Below are 18,479 nucleotides of genomic sequence, written 5' to 3'. Positions count from 1 at the left end.
ATTTTTTCTTTATCTTGGGTGACTATTCAGATCCATAAACATCTGAACCACATTCACGGAGGAAATGAACAATAAATTTTCATCTTATCATCACTGAATCATATGTGTTGAATGCCATCTCATTGTTCTTTCCGAGCTTTAGACCTGGAAGTCTTCGCCGGCTTTATGATAAAGCCAAGGAGGAATAGTACAATAGGAACAACAGTGCCAATGTAATACACACTCCCATACGAAGCAAGTGTCTCATGCAAGCTCAAGACCTAGGGCAGGTAAAGATTTGTTAGAAAGAAATAACATTCAAAGTTAAGTCAAACTGAGAAAGGAAAAATAAAAAATGACTATACAAGTATCTTCCTAACCATCAGATCTGAACTGACCATGAAACCAACGGCAGAATAATTCAAAACCAATAGAGTATATGCAACGTTTGCAAATACAAGTATCTTCCTAACCAGACCCATATTCTGGGGAATAGCTCGCTGCCATCTATAAATAACTGCTCACAATAAAAAAGAAAATTAATCAACATATGTTTAACATATTCATCAAATATAACCAAAGAAAGATGAGATTAGAATAAAACCTTTAGAACCCGCAATCATCAGAGCTGATTGAACAAAGAATATCATATATCCAGGATATAATCCCTGTAATTTCATAAAGGAAAAGGAAAATGAGAGTTCTACGTTACACAGAAAGACAGGAGTAGAAACTTGATTGTAACAATCACAAGGTAAAAGAAGCCACTGCCAAAGAAAGGAATGATATTAGGAAAGCAGAAAACTAAAATGTTATTCATCCTTTTTCTATTGAAATTGCAAAATTAACTTTTAGGAAATATATAGAAGCCTCCATTTTATCTGCAGCTAAAACAGTAAGTCAATTGCAATAACCAAATACATCATCAATGAATTGAACCATAAAAGATTGCAAGGGCATTTCATACTCACATGCCAAATAGCACTAACAGTCTGTGTAGCCAGCAATTGAAGGAAACCAGGTTTCTTCCCTTTCTGGATGAGTCTCTCATAGACATCTAAAGAAAACGGAAAATGTAAAGTATAAAGCAATAACCAAAATAAAGTGTACACTTCATCTGCCCCCTCCCCAACCCACAAATTGATGCACCAAGGACAGTGCAACATGAAAAGAAGTTACAAGATTGGTAGGCAATGCAAGTCATGGCATCAGATGACTTCAATATGTTTACAGACACACTTTGTCATTATGCACCCAGGGGGTGGAGTTGTAAAAACTAATAAAAGTGACAGTCAACCACTATTGTTTCAATTCAACATATTGACCTGATAGATGGAAGTAAATACCACATAGGCAACCAATCACAGGTTGTTTCTAGGATGGATTATAGTTAATATGTGCACTGATCAGATGTTACTAAGCATGCAAAACATCAACAATGTCCAACTGTTACTTGAAACTTTTGTCATCTAAAAGCCAGCGAGTGGTCTGACAGCGAAGAACACCATATCATCATGGACTATATACAGACAAATGCAAAATATGGTTCTTTGGAGATTCATGGCATACCGAATAGAATCATAGACAGGTCAGGTAAGCCAAATATGAAGGACGACAATGCATTCATATGGAAAGGGTAATAGTAGAAGTAGCAACTCACAATGACGCAGACAAGTGCTGACTTGGATGTTCCACACAAGGGGCAATTCAGCAGCACTTCTTGCCAACTCAACACCAAGAATATCAACATTTTTAGCATGGTCCCAACGTGGTTTTGGTGGAGAAGAATCTGACCAACCACTGAATCCAAGACCAGAGATGATCATGGAAGCCTCTGAGATTGACCAGATAAAATAATACTTCCAACGTGCTGTAAAGCAAGCCATGTACTGGTAACGCAGCCGTTTCCAGAACCCCCATCTCTGATAAACAGAATCAGTAAACCGGGACAGTGGGAAATGTGGTATGAGGTACAGATATACTGCCATGCATATAGCAGCTTGAATTAAAGCTTGAATCACTGCACCATAAGGTGAAGGGGTTGGCAATTTCCTGTGGTGGCTCCAAATCTGCAGAAGAAAAAAGAACAACAGCTCAGACTTACCTGACTTCATGTAGAAAATAATCCCTTCCCCCCCCCCCCAAAAAAAAAAAAAAAAGAGGACAGTGACACCGTAAAACTACCCCTTTCTGTTCTGTCCAGTCAAGATAATCCTTCATTTCATAAACTGGTCCAGCAAAATGACTTCCACAGCAGAGGCAGTAACCAAAGTACTCAATCAGAGAAGGTAACCGAAGCAACCGATTTTTCTTCTGTGCTTCACGCAGGTCCTCTTCTTTCAATATCCCATCATTGTAATTAAATGCACATGAGATGACTTTCAGCGTCAACACCATTAAAGCTCCTATATTGGAAAAAGATGAGAGCAGTGATTCACCATTAACCTATATATGTAAGATGAAAATGTAAGAATTTTTGCCAAATATTCGCACACATATCAATTCAAGATCCCTTTGACAAAATTAACAATAAGATACCCCTTTCTGCCCCAAAAAGCAAGAAGAAGTTAACAACATGGTTAAGAGGCACGCACTTGTGTGTACTTTGGGTAATGCAAGATATATCAGAACATTGGCCCATGAAAGTCAGTGTGTGTTGTTTGTGAATAGTTGTGTTCAAACAGAAGACATGCAAAAAGGCCAACAGTTACCAAGCAATAACAAAAGTTTTCAATTATTTTAACACCAGCAAAAATGAAAATCATCAAATCCCCAAGAATATGTGCATATTCAAGAGAATCCACAGATGCTCAATTAAAGGATCCCCATCAAAGACTCTCTCCTCCTTATGTGACACAACGTTTCATAATGTTGTAACGATAGGAATAGGGTTTCTATGTTGTTAATGTTGCATATGAGTTGTCATTGTTGGCAACCAAGTGCAGAGCAGTGTTGAGTTGGCCAGTCTTGAAGCTATGGTAGTGTCTAGTGGCTCAGGAAGTGTTGTTGGTAGCAGTTCAGAGCATTACAAGCATGGGCAGCAGTAATACAAAGTGTTTGGAGGCTTATAGATTCATACTTGTGTCCTAATTCACAGGTCACTGCGACTGTGGTACTTTCAGTGATTTTTTCAGCGGGCCTTGCAACAGAATTTGGAAGAGCTTTGAACTGGAAAAAGTTAGTTCGTCGAGTCCTCTTTCCATCGGTTCAAACGGTTCGTTAATCCAATGTCAGAAGAGGGAATTATGAATTTTTCTGTATGGCTGCGCAGAATAGAAGCAAATCTGGAATATTTTGGAATTCAACTCATGCTCTCGGCCAGCAACACAGATTCAATTTTTATCTCAGGGGTTTATTTTGCAAATAAATTTAAGTTATGTCTACAATGACATAATTAGGTGAAACAAGAGGGGGTTTTCTGAAATTATCAAAAAGTTGGAGAGTTTTTCAAAAAGTGGACCATTAGCTTCCCACGTGAAGTTTGTGAGTGGATGGATTAAAAAGCTTTTTTAAAGTTAAAGTTTTAGATTCCTTTTTGGAGCTTTTGATTAGCTCTCCAAAAAGGCTTCTCGTAAACCGTGCAAGTCACTTTCCATCTTTTGAGAAGTTCTTTAATCAATGCTAGATTGAAGATTCCTTTTATGGAAATCCCATTGGCCCATCTAAAAAGGGCTATTTAGTCCTTTACATGATCTTTGTTAAGAAAAAGAGAAGTGGTTTTCTTTGGAAGATGGGTAGAGCTATAGAACCGTGAGAAGAGAAGAAAAGAAAGAAAAGGAAAAAAGGGTTTTCCATTTTTAGAAGAAACAAGCAACCAAGAATGGAATGAATCTCTCTCTTTCTCTCAAGGTTTGTTTTTGAAATAGAAGGCTATGCCATATGCATTAAAGCTTATTCCAAGTGGGTTGTTGAAGATTGAGCATAGTTATTGAAGATCTATTTATGGAGAAAGTGGGGTTTTGTTTGTGTCTTTGAGCAAATACAAGAAGAGGAAGAAGACAAGAAGATAGGAGCTATTGTGGTCCCCTCATGGCAGTGCTTACTTGAAAGCTCAAATCTCTCCACAAAGGACAGAGTTGATAGTTCCAGTGGGCTCCAGTTGATCTCTGTAAAGCTCAAACCTCTTGTGTGAGGGTTGTAAGCATTCTTATCTCTCCTAATTTATTTATGCTTCATCCTTGTTAGTGAAGTATGCTAGAAGTAGGTGAATATTATTGATAGACCTATTCTAGTTTGTGTTTATTTGTAGGGCATTGTTATAAGCCCAAAACAAAACCCTATTGATTTTTGCTTTGTATTTAGTGGGTGCTAAATACTGGGAGTGGGTGCTCTCAGGCAATGGGTACTTTTTGTACTGGCATTAATTGCCCTCTCAGTTCTATGTTGAGAAAATTGGGTGTGGGTGCTCCCAGCTGTAGGTGCAGCAAAAGTTGAGTATTGAGCAAATACAAAGCCCATAGTGGCATTGCTCCGTGGATGTAGGCAATTTGCCGAACCACGTATATCTTGTGTTGTGCGCGTGGATTTGTGTGTTTGTTTATCTTGCATTTGAAGTGTGTGGGCTGCAGGATGGGTGTACATACTTGGTAGAGCCTTTGAGTCTGGCTGGGGTGTGTACACGATTTTGTGATTTGTATTCTGATCCTTACTACCAGTGCCAGTGGGGAAGAAATTGAATAAATTGTATCACTGATTCACCCCCCCTCTCAGTGATAGCCATCGAACAACAGTTAAGTTCCACCAGGTGAGATGTATGTTCCTCAATACTATTTGGGTGTTGTGGGATTAAGTAAGAGTACAAAGAGAAATAAATCCAAGTCTGATAGAGGTTAAGAAATGAAACATTGACAGAAACTATGAATAAATGGCGTACCCAGTGCACAAGGCTCCCGCCACTGCGGGGTCTGGGAAGGGTCATAGTGTACGCAGCCTTATCCCCGCTTCGCCGAGAGGCTGTTTCCAGAGACTCGAACCTGTGACCACTTGGTCACGATGAAGCAACGTTACCGTTGCACCAAGGTCCACCTCTTAAATCCAATGAGTCCATGGAGCAACGCTTCTACTCTTTATTTTAACTTCAATAACATGTTTGAAAATGAAAAGAACCATATTTACATAGCAATCTACATATTGGTAGTTCTGCTATTTCTCTCTCCATCTTAAGGCGGTTTCCACCAGCAGAAGGGGGGGGGGATGACAGTTGACAGCGTACAATTTTTCTTTTACGTAATGAGATAAATTTCCAAAACAATTAGATTGACTTAAGTTGTGTATATTAAATTTAAATAGAACACAAATAAGTAATAACCAATCTCATACTATGAACTATTTAACTTTGAGAATCATATTTTATATGAGTGACACTTAAGAAAATGATGTTTACAATTTTTGGGATAAAAGTATTAGCATGTGTCTTAAACATGAATATGCTACAGTAACTAACATGGCCAAATCTGTCCATGTTATGTTGGTGCTAGACATTAGGCAAGCATCTTTTTCCCTCTTTGGGAGATGGGGGGGGGGGAAGCAGGCTTGGGATTCTGTTTTGTCACACCTTAACATGTGGATGTGGCAGCCCAATGGGTCCCCATTGCCCCCACACAGCCTCTTTCCACATTCCAGGATTTAGGTTCTAAACATGTGACTGATCTAGAGGGTCATACCCTGTTAGCCCTATATGGCAAAAGCCCCCAAATCACTGCAGTCATCAGAGCACACAGCATTAAAACATAAACAATGCTAAAAGTATTTGAAAGTTAAAAAAATTAAAGAGCATATGATTATCCACTAGAGTCTTTTCCTCAGCCTTTTGAACATATTCAAGCTCATTTTCAGCATCAAGATTTTGGCAGTCATATTGCAAACATCCTATAAATAGGAACAGTAATATAAACTTCTGTATGATCTGTTCAATGAGTAAATATAACACATTTGTGAGGTTTGCCATGGTGTTTACCAGTAGCATCAATGCCTCCTTCCTTCCATGCATCTCCACTCATGTAGTATAAATGGCTACAACAACAAAAGAAGAGTCAATCATCCTTATATTTTCTCTTCCCCCCCCCCCACCTATCATTAGGAGAAAGCAGATGCACAGTTGCTGGGGAAATTTTAAGGAAGCGAAATTTACCACAGTAAACAACAGAAGGAATCTTTCTTTCTTTCTTTTTTTTTTTTTTTGGGGGGGGGGGGGGGTGGGGGTGGGTTGGGGAGGCATAACAAATAAACTTCATTGTATCACTACAGATAAATCAAAACAGTATGGTGTTTGGCTATTTCTATTACTGAGTTCGTAAATATCCAAAACAAACAGTGTATCTCTTAGAGTGCGTTTGGTAACGGTCAGAACAGTGTTCTGAACAGTTCATTTGTTCAAAAAGAACAAAAAAATATGAAAAAGTGTTTGGCTTATCGGTTCGTTTTTTTATTCTTTAAAGACCGAACCGGGCATTTTTGAAGTAAAAGAACGTTCTTTACAGACCGTCTTGGAGACGGTCTGCAAAGAACAAAGAACAAATCGAGAAGGCTATCGAGCAAAACCCGTGACTTCACAATCGAAAGAAACGCAACTGCGAGAAGAGGAGGGGAAGGAAGAGAAGGGAAACGCTCGAACCACCTGCAGGTACAATGGTTTCTCTCTCTCGCTCTCTCCTTCACGCTCTCTCTTCCTTTCTCTGTGTATCTTCCTCTCTCATCCTCTCTTTCTCTCTCTGTCTCGCTCGCTCTCTCCCTGTCTCACTCTCTATCTCGCTATCTCTGTCTCTCTTTGCTCGTTCTTTCCCTCACGCTCTCTCTGTCAATCGTTGTTAGATTGTGATTTTGACGAGGACTGAATTTTTTCCTCCCATTTGTGTCTCAGGAATCTCAGGTTTTGGATCTACAACTGTAAAATTAGAAGTAATCGCCGAAAGGTATGATTTTGGATCTGTTGAAATATTTGATTTTTAGGTCTGGATGGATGTTAGGGATTTTGGGGATTTTGGGGATGCTGGTTTGTGAAGGTAGTAGATCTGTAGTTCTCTGATCTGTCTTCGTAATGGCTGTTTTATTCGGTTTTTTTTTTTTCTTTTCTGGATGAACTCTCTCTATCTTCGTAATGGGTTGTTTACTCCATTTTGCCCTTGGTGTGAATTGACCGAAACTTTTGGGATAGATGTGTTTTATCAATTTAAACTCGAATCTAGCTTTTGGTGCGAAGACGATATCGTTTGATCATTATTTTAGGTAAAAAATCTGTTTGCAAATCCCCTGCTTCAAATGCAATTTTGATTGTGTTTCTATTCAAATTTGTGTCTGATCTTGGCAACATATGACTCAGAAAATCTGCTATTAGACACCCATCTCATATAATCAGATCCAGAATTTGGATCTGGCTGATATTCTCAACAACTGTTCTATGCATTAAGAGAAGGAACCGACCAGGATTATCAGTCTATCTGAATTCTGGATTTTTCTCGGTGACTTTTCCCTCAATTCTGGAAATTTTCTCTGTTTTATGTCCTGTTCTGTGGGTACTGATTTGCATATATCCGAACCACCTTCTATCATGTTGTTTTCTCCAAGTTATAGATAAAAGAGTGAGGGTCTAGCCCTCCATGACTTTGGGTTTATCAAAATCCAAAGTCCAAACCCTAGATTTCAACCATGAGGTCCAAACTCCAAAGTCCAAACCCTCTTAATCTCTTATCTTACCTCCACACTTCTGTGTCACAACTTTGAGCTCTGTCTCTGTCTTCAACTCACAGACCCAAATCCACCAAATCTCAGTCCTCTCTTCTTTCTCTTTTACAGAGTCTCTGGTTTGCATATCTGTGACTGTTTTTTTAAGCTCTTAAACACATATTTCCAATTTCTTTCCCCTCTTTAATTGCATTTAATATATCTTTTTTCCCCCCTTGGGTAATTGGGATAGATTTGTCTTTAACAACTCATGACAGGAGAAACGGTTCCCTGCTGCATAGCAGTATCAAAGCTCAGCAATTCGGAGTTTATTCTTGAAAAACAAGCACATGGGTTCTTCTATGCAGTCCCTTTTATGGGCCTTACAGGGACTGAATTCTCATTGCTTTCCTTGTACGATTTGTGGGTCTTCTCTAATTTTTTTTGTTCTTACTTGAAGATTACCCATCGCTTACTTCAGTAATTTGTTCTATAATTTTTAGTACTTTTGTTCTTGGCCAAAAGGGCCAAATCTGTGTGGTTAATACCTATATGTAGCCTTGAAAACAACATGTTTGTATGGAATTGTTTGGGTCTTTTGGTTATGGTTGAGGAGTGGTTCTCTTTCAAGTGGACTAACCCTAACTTTGCTCATTGTGATCAAGCCTCCTATTTCTCTCTTTTTTTTTTTAATCAACATTCTTCAATTCTTTGGTAATGAATATGACTATTTATTTTTTTGGGTAATAGATATTTTTATTTCATATTGTTTGTTACATAATGTATGTGTTATTATTCAGATATTATGGCTACTTCATCAAGGTCAAAAGGAAAATCAAAAGTTGGTCCTGTATCTTGGTCCACTACTGAGGTTGCCTTACTAGTTCGGTTGATGGTAGATAATGTAAGGGCTGGCAACAAGAGTGGGGCAACCTTCAGCAAGAATGGGTGGGATGATATTCAGACCCGGTTGGAAACCACTCTTGGTAGGGTGTTCGATAGGGAACAGATAAGGAACAAGTTCAACAAGATGAGGATAGATTATGGAAGTTTCAAGTCATTACTTCAAACTACAGGATTTGGATGGAACTCAATCACCCAAGCGATTCTGTTGCGATGACAATGTTTGGGATAAAGCTATAGCGGTAAATACTATACTAATATCTTCTTTGGTTTGATCTAAACTATTATATTTAGTCTTATGTTGATTATGTAGTAAATATCTAATAATTTATTTGATATTGTATATAGGCAAATTCAGGATGGAAAAAATTTAGGCATCAAGGTTTGGCACATTGGTCTGAACTCCAAATTATATTTGGAGATTCTTATGCCCGTGGAGATGGTCATTTGGATAACACGCAAGACTGGGTGACAACTGAGATTGATGATCTAGATGTTGATGATGAAATACCTACACCAACCCACACCACTTCAATGGGTCTAGATGACTTTGAAGTCAATGAGGTTGAGGAAGATACTACAGTCCATAAACAAGATAGAACTCCAACAGCTAAACGGAAGCGAAGTATGAGTGGTAGTGTGACAACTGCTTTGGGATATGTTGGGAAGTTATGTCAGATAAAGATAGAGAAGGCAACTGCAAGTGCTGAGGCTACTTCTGAAGTTTCTGGCCATGGCACTTCAGTGACTCCTATCGATACTAGTGTTTTGGCATGTACACGTGTCCTTGATGAGATACCTGATATAAGTAAGGACATGTATCTAAAAGCCTTAAAACAAATTAGGGAGTCAGGACCGTGGAGGGAGTCATTCATTGGTTGTAGGCCTGACAGGAGGATGTGGCTGTTGGAGGAGTTATAGGGTGATGTTATTTAAATCTATGTGGTTGTTTGAAACAATTTACTTATGTTATGTTTAATTTGGATGGTATGATGATACAATCTTGTATTTTTTAAATTCTGTGGTGGTGGCAAACAATTTAGGTTGTGTTATGTTTAATTTGGATGGTATGATGATACAATCTTGTATTTTTTTAGTTATGTTTGAAACAATTTACTTATCGTATTATGTTAAAAGTTTATTACTTGTTGTGTATATTTAGCGGTCATAACAACAATATACCAGTTCAGTAATGACTCTTCAAGTGATGAGGATGACTTGATAATGGTAGCTGCAACTTTAGTTGCCGCACAATCTCTATATACAAGAGAACCTTGTAGGGATGGTAGACATCCAGGATCAATTATGGTCCATGAAGTTTTGAGTGGTCATGCGGACCGTTGCTTTCAGAAGTTTAGCATGGAAAGACATGTCTTCCAAAATCTATGTACACTGATGATATCTAGAAAGTGGTTAAAAGACAGTCGATATTTAAGGGTGGATGAACAAATAGCCATGTTTATGATGATAGTAGGAAGGGGTTTCTCTAATCGGGATATTCAAGAGGAGTTTCAACATTCTGGAGAGACCATTAGCCGTACATTCAAGCGTGTTTTAATGGCTATGGGAAAATTGGCAAAAGAAATGATCACACCACCAGACATCCAGAAAATTCAGTTAGACATGCAATCAAAACCAAAATACTATCCTTTCTTTAAGGTAATATACAATCAATACAAGTATGAAAATTCAATTATTTAAATTTTTCTTATTTTAGTATGACAAGTTTATTTTATGAAATCTGTTTTTAGGATTGTATTGGAGCAATAGATGGTAGTCATATTAGTGCCATAGTGCCTCAACAAGATGCTACTCACTACAGAAATCGAAAGGGCATTACCACACAAAACGTGATGTGTATATGTTCTTTTGATATGCGATTCACGTATGTTTATGCGGGTTGGGAGGGCAGCGCTAATGATTGTCGTATATTTGAACGTGCAAGGAGAGATCCAACATTACAGTTCCCACATCCACCTGAAGGTAAAACCCATTTAATTCTACTGATATATGAAGTACTTATTGGTAAAGTTGAGTTTTTCCTTACAATGGTTTGTATGTGTAGGAAAATATTATGTTGTAGACTCTGGGTATGCAAGTCAAGTTGGTTATTTAACTCCATTTCGAGGTGAGAGGTACCATATTCCAGACTACAAGGGAGCTGGGAGAAACCCAAAGACTGCTAAAGAGCTGTTCAACTACAGACATTCCTCACTTCGGAATGTAATTGAGCGTACATTTGGGGTTCCGAAAAATAGATTTAGAATATTAAGACATATGACTAGTTACTCAATCGTAGATCGACTTACATTGTGATGGCCTGTTGTGGGTTGCATAATTTTATTCGTGACGAACAAGAGGCGAGACAAAATATTTGTTGGTTTAAGTCTGATGACAAAGTAGTCATAGATCCACCGAATCCTCGTACACTGCCTTATGATACATCTATGTCTACTCTCAATCGAGAGAGAGTGCAAGAATCATGAATGGATTGCGGATAAACATTGCAAATGAATTGGCCATAAGTTGTAGGATGGCGCAACTTACATGAGTTTCTTTTGTATTTGTTTGACCAAACTAGATATTCAATCAGAGAGACAATGCAAGAATGTGATTTGAATGAGTTTCTTTTGTATATGTTTGACCAAACTATGGCTTGTTTATGTAACTTCTGTTGGATTTTATAGAGTGATAATTGCGGATGTGAATTTTTTCAATGGATAGAAGAAGGCATGACCTCATCTTCTAGCCAACAGACTAATGTATCAGTGGTTTGTCCCTCAGGCTCAACAGCTGTATCCGCTCCGTCTTTTTCGAAATTTCTGAAAGGTTATTGCAAGAGTGCAATCACATCCTCGGAGAATCATGCCAAGATGTTCAAAAACTTCCTTAAAGGTCTTACCAAGTTAGACTTGAAGAAAGAAGAAAATTAAATCATGAGAGAGGTTGTCAAAGTTGTAATTTAATGACTTTAATTAACTATAAGTTGACATATTTTAAATTATGTTAAGTTTAGGAATTTATTAGATATTTTAATCTATGTTAAATAAGGAACTTATGAGACAATTTTAATTTATGTTTGTAGAGAAACATGTATTTTGAGGTAAGGATGGCATTATTGTAATTAACATCAAAACTGTTCTGAACAAATTTTACCAAACACCATTTCCGTTCAACATTTCTTGAGAACGTTACCAAATGGTTATTTTTGGTCTCGAACGCCGTCCGCATTTAAGAACGCAAAAGAACGTTCTTAGTCAAGAACGGGCGTTCTTTGTTCAGACCGTTACCAAACGCAGCCTTAACAACTCATTTCCCAGAGAACAAATATTCTGATGGAACCTAATAGTCGCCAACTGATCTAAAATTCCTTCAGAGGGCCAAGTGGCCAACTACTCAGTAGTCAAGTAAAAAGAATCAATGCCCACTCGTATCTTCAGCATAGGCTGAAAGAAGTCCTGAAAGTCTTTTCTATTTCTCATCTTTCATAGTGCCTACTGCATGGCAAATTGAAGTCTTGGGACAAAATTCCACCAAAATACTTTTGCCATAATTCCCAGCCAAGGTCGCACCAGAAACATGTCCACCGTATTCTCATTCTTTCACCATAAATTGGAGTCATAGTACTGTATCCTAACTTCCTATGATATTGATTTTGTCAGTAACAATGGTGTGATCATTCACTAATCCAAGAGGAGGGAAAAAAAACACAAATGGTGTTCTTTCAAGCAGTCCTTGGCTCCTAGTTTAATGGGCATAAGTCATCATAAATATAAGCTCATGGTGCAAGAAAATGCACAAGTCTAATGTATAGAAAGGAAGTGCAGGCAAACGTGTGACACTGTTTTTACTTTTTACCCCCTCCCAAAAAAAACATCTTGTGACACTGTGACCCAAAAAAATATGTTTTTTAACACCTTAGGGTAAAATCGGGAAATAAACCAAATCAGGCTATAGTAATCTGCTAATGCAAACACGAAGAAACAAAACAGATTCAAGCAAGGATGACACAGAGATTTAATGTGGTTCACACACCAATTAGGTGTGCTACATCCATGGGCGAAGCTGAAGATGATTCACTATGTAATGGAAGAAAAATATAGTGGAGATCTCTCAAGAACACCAAAACTCGCAGCAAGAACTCTCACCATAAAACCCTAACATGAAAAAAATGCCTAAATCACACACTTCTCTCTCTTGCTTTCATAACGAGACAATAAAACAAGGTAATACTCCTCCAAGTCGGGTCGATCCATCGAGTCGGGCAGTACCGTACCGCAGGGGCTGCAGGGGCGCACCCCAACACGCGATCAGTGATGAGCTCCGGGCTTGGGCCGCTGCTACCATCACAGACCTCACAACATTTTCCTTCGGATCACCACCAAAAAATGTCAAGCGGGGCAAACTTTGAAACGGGTACAAGAATTCAAGACGCACATAACATAATCTGATGGCATGATAATAGTTTTTTCTTAAACATAAACAAATTACTAAAGCAAATTCCAAAAGCTATTCTTCAAAGTCAGGGGAATTCTTTTTGTCTGATAGGAAACTGACTAATTACTGCTTAACGTCCCAAACAGTCCCAAATACTGATCTCTTGAATCTTGACATAAAATGCAATTTTAGTATCTAATCCAGAAAAATCAACACTAAATTCAGATCCCATCAACTTAACAAATCTGATCATAGTTATCTGTCTACATCAGATACGAAGGAATTGCCAGTTTGCAATAGAAAGCTACTAAATTTTCCCTTCCTTACATGCGTGGCCAAGGAAAATATAAGTATCCAATGAGTTCTAAATAATTCTTTGAACTAGACTCTGTTAATGTCCTTAGTCTACGGGAAAAACAATTTCGAACCAGAGAAGCAGCATATTTATACCTTGATTTAAACAAATCACGCTCCAATGCAGCCAAGTTAATAAATGGATATAAAAGTCGTAACAACATTCGCAAATTATCTTCCAGAAAACTAGATTCATTCAGAGGAAAATGCATACCATCCAATGAGATAACCGAACCCAGCCAAGAAGGTGATAATGCCACATCGACGCCGATAGAGGAGCATCGAAGAGTATCCTATCAACATTGGAACTAAAAAATGAAGGTTGGACGAGAATCCGAAAGAAATGTATGACAAAAGAGCTCCAGATGCCGCCGCGTAGATATGCTTCGGAATTCTTCCGGGAACGAATCTCCATAAAAAGCTCACCGGTATAGTGGCGACGAAACAGATAAGAAATCGAAGAACAGGAACTGACACTCCAATGGCCGACGCCATTGATTCCATCTCGAGCTCCATAGCTCTCTGTGACTCCAACACGATGAACGACGTGCGACCTGTGCGAAGCTCCGACTGCGAACTGCGATGCTCTTTGGGCTTTGGCCGTTAGCCTTTTATGAAAGATAAGAAAGAGTAATTCCAATAAATTAAGAAACCAAAAAAAGGGAATTTCGTAGATTCGCTAGTGAGGGTGCGGGCTGAGATGGCATGACGCATGACAACTGCGCCACAGTACCAGGAGGGTGGGTTTTTTTTTCATAAAACTGTAATCACATAAATCACACACCAATCCCAAAAGGTTAACTGACTTTTAAGACCGTGAAATGATAGATATATATATCACACACACCACACGAAAAAAGATCCTGTGCATCTGCACAGCCGGGCTGATGTGCAGCCTTTGCCCAAGCAGGGGTAAGGCGGTCAAAATGCGTCGCCTTGAGCCTGGCGCTGCACATCAACCCAACTACCCAGATGCACAGGATCCAGGTCCACGCCACACTTGGGTGGGGGGTTGGATATCAATAAATAAAAACTCATGAAAAAAGATTCTACTTGGTAGTGTTTCCTATGCCCTCTCACAGGGCACCATGAGATAACGCCTTTGTCCCTTGGGTAGATACTCAAGCGTGTTCACCCATTGGCCCAAGGGTCTGGAAAAATAAAAAAAATGAAATCATACACTTTAGCAGCGTAACCTAAACTTATAATTAATAGGAAAAGGGTTTCTACAAGGATTGTGTAAGAAAGATTTTACACACCAATAAGGGGTTGGAAAATGATATATCATCCATATGTGATCTATATGAAGCCCACATGGTCACAATAGGAGAGAGAGGTTTCACCCCAAAATAAAAAAGGGAGAGAGAGGTAGATGTCAATGTGGGATCTACTGTTCATTATGTGAGGAGAGTACAAAGTACAGGGTTTTTCCTAATTATATGTATATATGGATATGATGAGTCAGGAGATCTCTCTCCACGAGAATGAGCTGATGTGTACACGAGGAGCGAGCTGAGGCCACGAATGCCAGACGTGAGCTGACCGAGCTCACCAAGAGCAAGGTTAGACAAACAGCATACATCGCGAGGTGTAGTGTGAGAGCGCAACTCATGCCATCACGGGAGATGGCTACGTCGCCATCCAAATACGTGCCAAGGAAGGGTGACCTCAATACTTTGCCTAATTAACCCAAAGCTTGTCATGGACCAGCATGGCCTAAGATTATCGCCCATGTTGCGCCTAAGCAAGCGCGAGGGAAGTTAGGGGATAAACGTTATCCCTAAAATCACTCCAAAACCCACTCACTCCACTCCGAGAACCCTGTATTCCTATGAGGGCACGATTCTGCCCATGATCCACCATAAATAAGGGAGATAACATCCTTCTACGATCATCTGAATTCTATTATTCTCATATGTTGCAAGGGTTATGACTTAAGCATCGGAGTGGAATCACCGACGTAGCCCAGTCTTCTTTGCTAATCTTGTTTTGCAGGAACAGGATGCTCTGGTGTGATTTCCTGGCGCAACAGGATAATTGGTAGATTTTCCCACAACGCAATAGTATAAAATTGCATCATCAATAGGGTATGCCCACATATTGATTGAGGAGAGAGAGTGCCATTGTGAGATTTATGGTTTACTGTATGTGAGAGGGCATGCAGATTTCTCTCTACTCCAACATCGTGGTGATCTTTTGGACTCGGCTCCTGTCCAGCACCCTGCCCGGGCTGCATGTGCAGCGTCGGACTTGGTGAGGCGTGAAAAGACCGCCTCACCCCTGCTCGGGCAAGGCAACCCTACCCAAGCCCCTTGCCCAAGCAGGGGTGAGGCGGTCTTTTCATGCCTCACCAAGTCCGACGCTGCACATGCAGCCCGTGCAGGGTGCTGGACAGAATCCTTTTCCTGATCTTTTCTTCTAATAATGATTAGGGAAAAGTCTCTAGCTATGAGCAACACGACATAGGCTATACCAATGCCCTATCTCTATCTATCTTCTTTTGACACTCTCACTCTTTTTTGTTCCCCTATTGACGAACACGTCATACGTACCCCCCCCCCCATTGGCCGACTCCCTCACATTTGCTCAGAGAACCTTTCCCTTATAAATAATGCTCATCAATATTTTTGGATCAATTAAACAACCATATATGTTGGGTAGAACCATTAATATTTAGGTGTGTTTAAAATATTTTATGCATTTATTAGCATTCAATACAAAATTATATAATGATGAAATAGAGGGAAAATGTAATAATTTTATTTTAAAACAATATTCATTTCAAAATTGAGTTAATTTTTTTCCAAAATAGTTATGGTATCCAGATTATTAGTACTCTTGGCACCTACGGAGGACCCCACCCTCGTCGTATGTTTGGATCATTTCTCTCGTTCAATTATGGTTGGTCACAGTTCTTCTATTGATGTTTTTCAATATTTTTGGATTCATAGCCTTCCGAAAACGAAAAATCACTAGCCCCCTTATGAGCCATATCCATAAGATTGCAGACCTTATAGAAAGTAGATTTATGTTAGAACATTAACCTTTTAAAGTCACGTTTGTTGGCAGAAGAAATTAAGGATATTCTAAATCATCTTTTTTTTAGTAATAAAAATAAAGATTAAGAGAGAGAGAGAGAGAGATGTCAACATTGTCTCCATATTATACAAACTGTTGACTCTTTGTTGAGGCATAATGAATCAAGGGGTTAGCGCAGTTGGCTTGGAGGAGACATGAGACTCCGCCTTAGGAGGTGAGGTCTCGTAATCAAACCTTCGTCGTTGAATAATTTCTTGGGGCCACCCGCCTGAGACTCACTAGAGCCCAGAAGTTCCCGATTTGTGTGTAGCGTGGGGGTCATGTACAAGCCCAGGGTGATTTAGTCGGCCTAAAGGCAGATACCCCTAAAGCACATTTTTTTGTGAGACATAATTTCCATTTATGTTATCGTTCCATTTGTTCAAAAGAAGTAGATACTGTGCAACATGCAGTATTCTTTTGTGATTTTGTTGCAGCCTATTCTTTCGGGTCATCATTTATGGATAATAGTTTTCTTGACAATTCCTTCAATTTCTAAAGGTGACGTCATAGTTCCGTAATCTTGATGATGCTATTATGCAATGGATTACTTTGATTTGTTATATTTGGAAAACCTAAAATTCTTATGTGTTCGGTCATGTTGATCTATCTTTAATGAATACAATCCATGTGTTATTCATGGTCAGCACATAAAACCTTTTTCATATGAATACCTAACAAATATAAATACATTAATAAAATGAAAGATGTCATTTTCACGGGTTCAAGTCCTGGAAAATAGCCTCTCTGAAAACATGGGTAAAGATGCGTACATTTGACCTTCCCAAAAGCTTGCTAAAAGCGGGGGCCTTCTACACTAGGTGTGGCTTTTTTAATAAAATGAAAGATGTCATGAAATCATGACCAATATCTTGAAACAAAATTTATAGTTTATTTTCAAATAATAAGGTAAAAGTACCCAAATGAGTAAATAAAGTAAGGCACTAAAACTAGGTCTGAAAATCGAAATCGAAATCAGACCAAATAAGTAAAATCGAATAAAATAAATTTGGTCCAAATTGGGATATGGAGTGTAGGAACCGAATAAATTTGGTTCAAATTTGATTATGAAATGTAGGAGCCAAATAAGTTTTGCTCAATTATGGAATGTAGGAATTGAATGGGATCGAACCAAGCAGGTTTGGTTCGAGTATCAAAGTCTGAATTCAATTTACAATAGGATTCCTTGGACTGAACCAAATACCCAAAATCACCCCAATTTACAAGCTTCATACACCCTCTCTCGTTCTCTCTCTCCATAGCCAGCGAAAACAGTAAAGAGCATATATATATTTTTTGGAATTGGGAGTTTTTATATATATTTTACTTTTTAGGGGGGGGGGGGGGAATAGGGAGGGGGTAAGGTACCAATTAAGAGACTTGAACTCAAGACCTCCTAGTGAGCATGGGCGTAAACCATGAAGCGCACCACGGTCCACGACTCACCAATTACACTAGGCAGCTGTTGGTGTCAAGAGCATAGTTATTTAGTAAATCCGCATATTATATGCAGATCTGAACGTTTAATTGAAAAAGTTTCCATGTGCCGTATAAATCGTCGGATCTAGATAAATATGCGAATTGAAAGGGCTAACATATTATACACGTATAAAACATGAATTATACGCGTATAATACGTTTAGCAAAAAAAAAAAAAAAAAAAAAAAAAAAACTAAAATCAAAACTCTAACCAATCTAACGGATATCAAACCCGAGCCCCAAACCCTTCGTCCCCCTCTTCTCGAGAGTCTCTCGCGGATAGCAAACGCTAAACCCTGGTTTTTCAGTTCTTCTCTATTCTTCTCCATATCTTCTTCCTCTTCTTCTACAGGCGGCGACTCACGAGTCACGAATTGTGGTTCTTCCGTTCGTCTTCTTTGATTCTGTTAGGGCAGCTGATTTACAGTTTCCATCGGATCCTTGGGATCGCATATCTGCATCTGCGAAGGACTTAAGGTGTTTTCTAAAAGTTCTATTCCAGACATCAGGACTCAGGAGGTAAGTAATCTGTTTAGCGTGCAGATTCCTCTTCGTCATTTGAGACGTGGAATGCTCTATTTTCCTTCTCT

The 18,479-nt window shown here is 38.9% G+C and overlaps 1 protein-coding gene across 1 annotated transcript; it reads right to left on the bottom strand.

Annotated features, from left to right (window-relative positions):
* Positions 1–89: 89 nt before the first annotated feature.
* Positions 90–13,894, bottom strand: LOC122662915 (lysophospholipid acyltransferase 1-like). Its single transcript, XM_043858618.1, has 8 exons — positions 13,547–13,894; positions 5,936–5,991; positions 2,164–2,384; positions 1,640–2,048; positions 951–1,036; positions 584–647; positions 378–496; positions 90–260 (listed from the first exon to the last, which is right to left on the bottom strand). The coding sequence occupies exons 1-8, from the start codon at positions 13,846–13,848 to the stop codon at positions 120–122; spliced, it is 1,398 nt and encodes a 465-aa protein (XP_043714553.1). The 5' UTR covers positions 13,849–13,894; the 3' UTR covers positions 90–119.
* Between the last annotated feature and the right edge of the window lie 4,585 nt (positions 13,895–18,479).

The sequence above is a fragment of the Telopea speciosissima genome, chromosome 1 (assembly GCF_018873765.1).
Source record: "Telopea speciosissima isolate NSW1024214 ecotype Mountain lineage chromosome 1, Tspe_v1, whole genome shotgun sequence".
In the NCBI taxonomy this organism is placed as follows: domain Eukaryota; kingdom Viridiplantae; phylum Streptophyta; class Magnoliopsida; order Proteales; family Proteaceae; genus Telopea; species Telopea speciosissima.
This window is presented reverse-complemented; position numbering and strand designations above follow the sequence as displayed.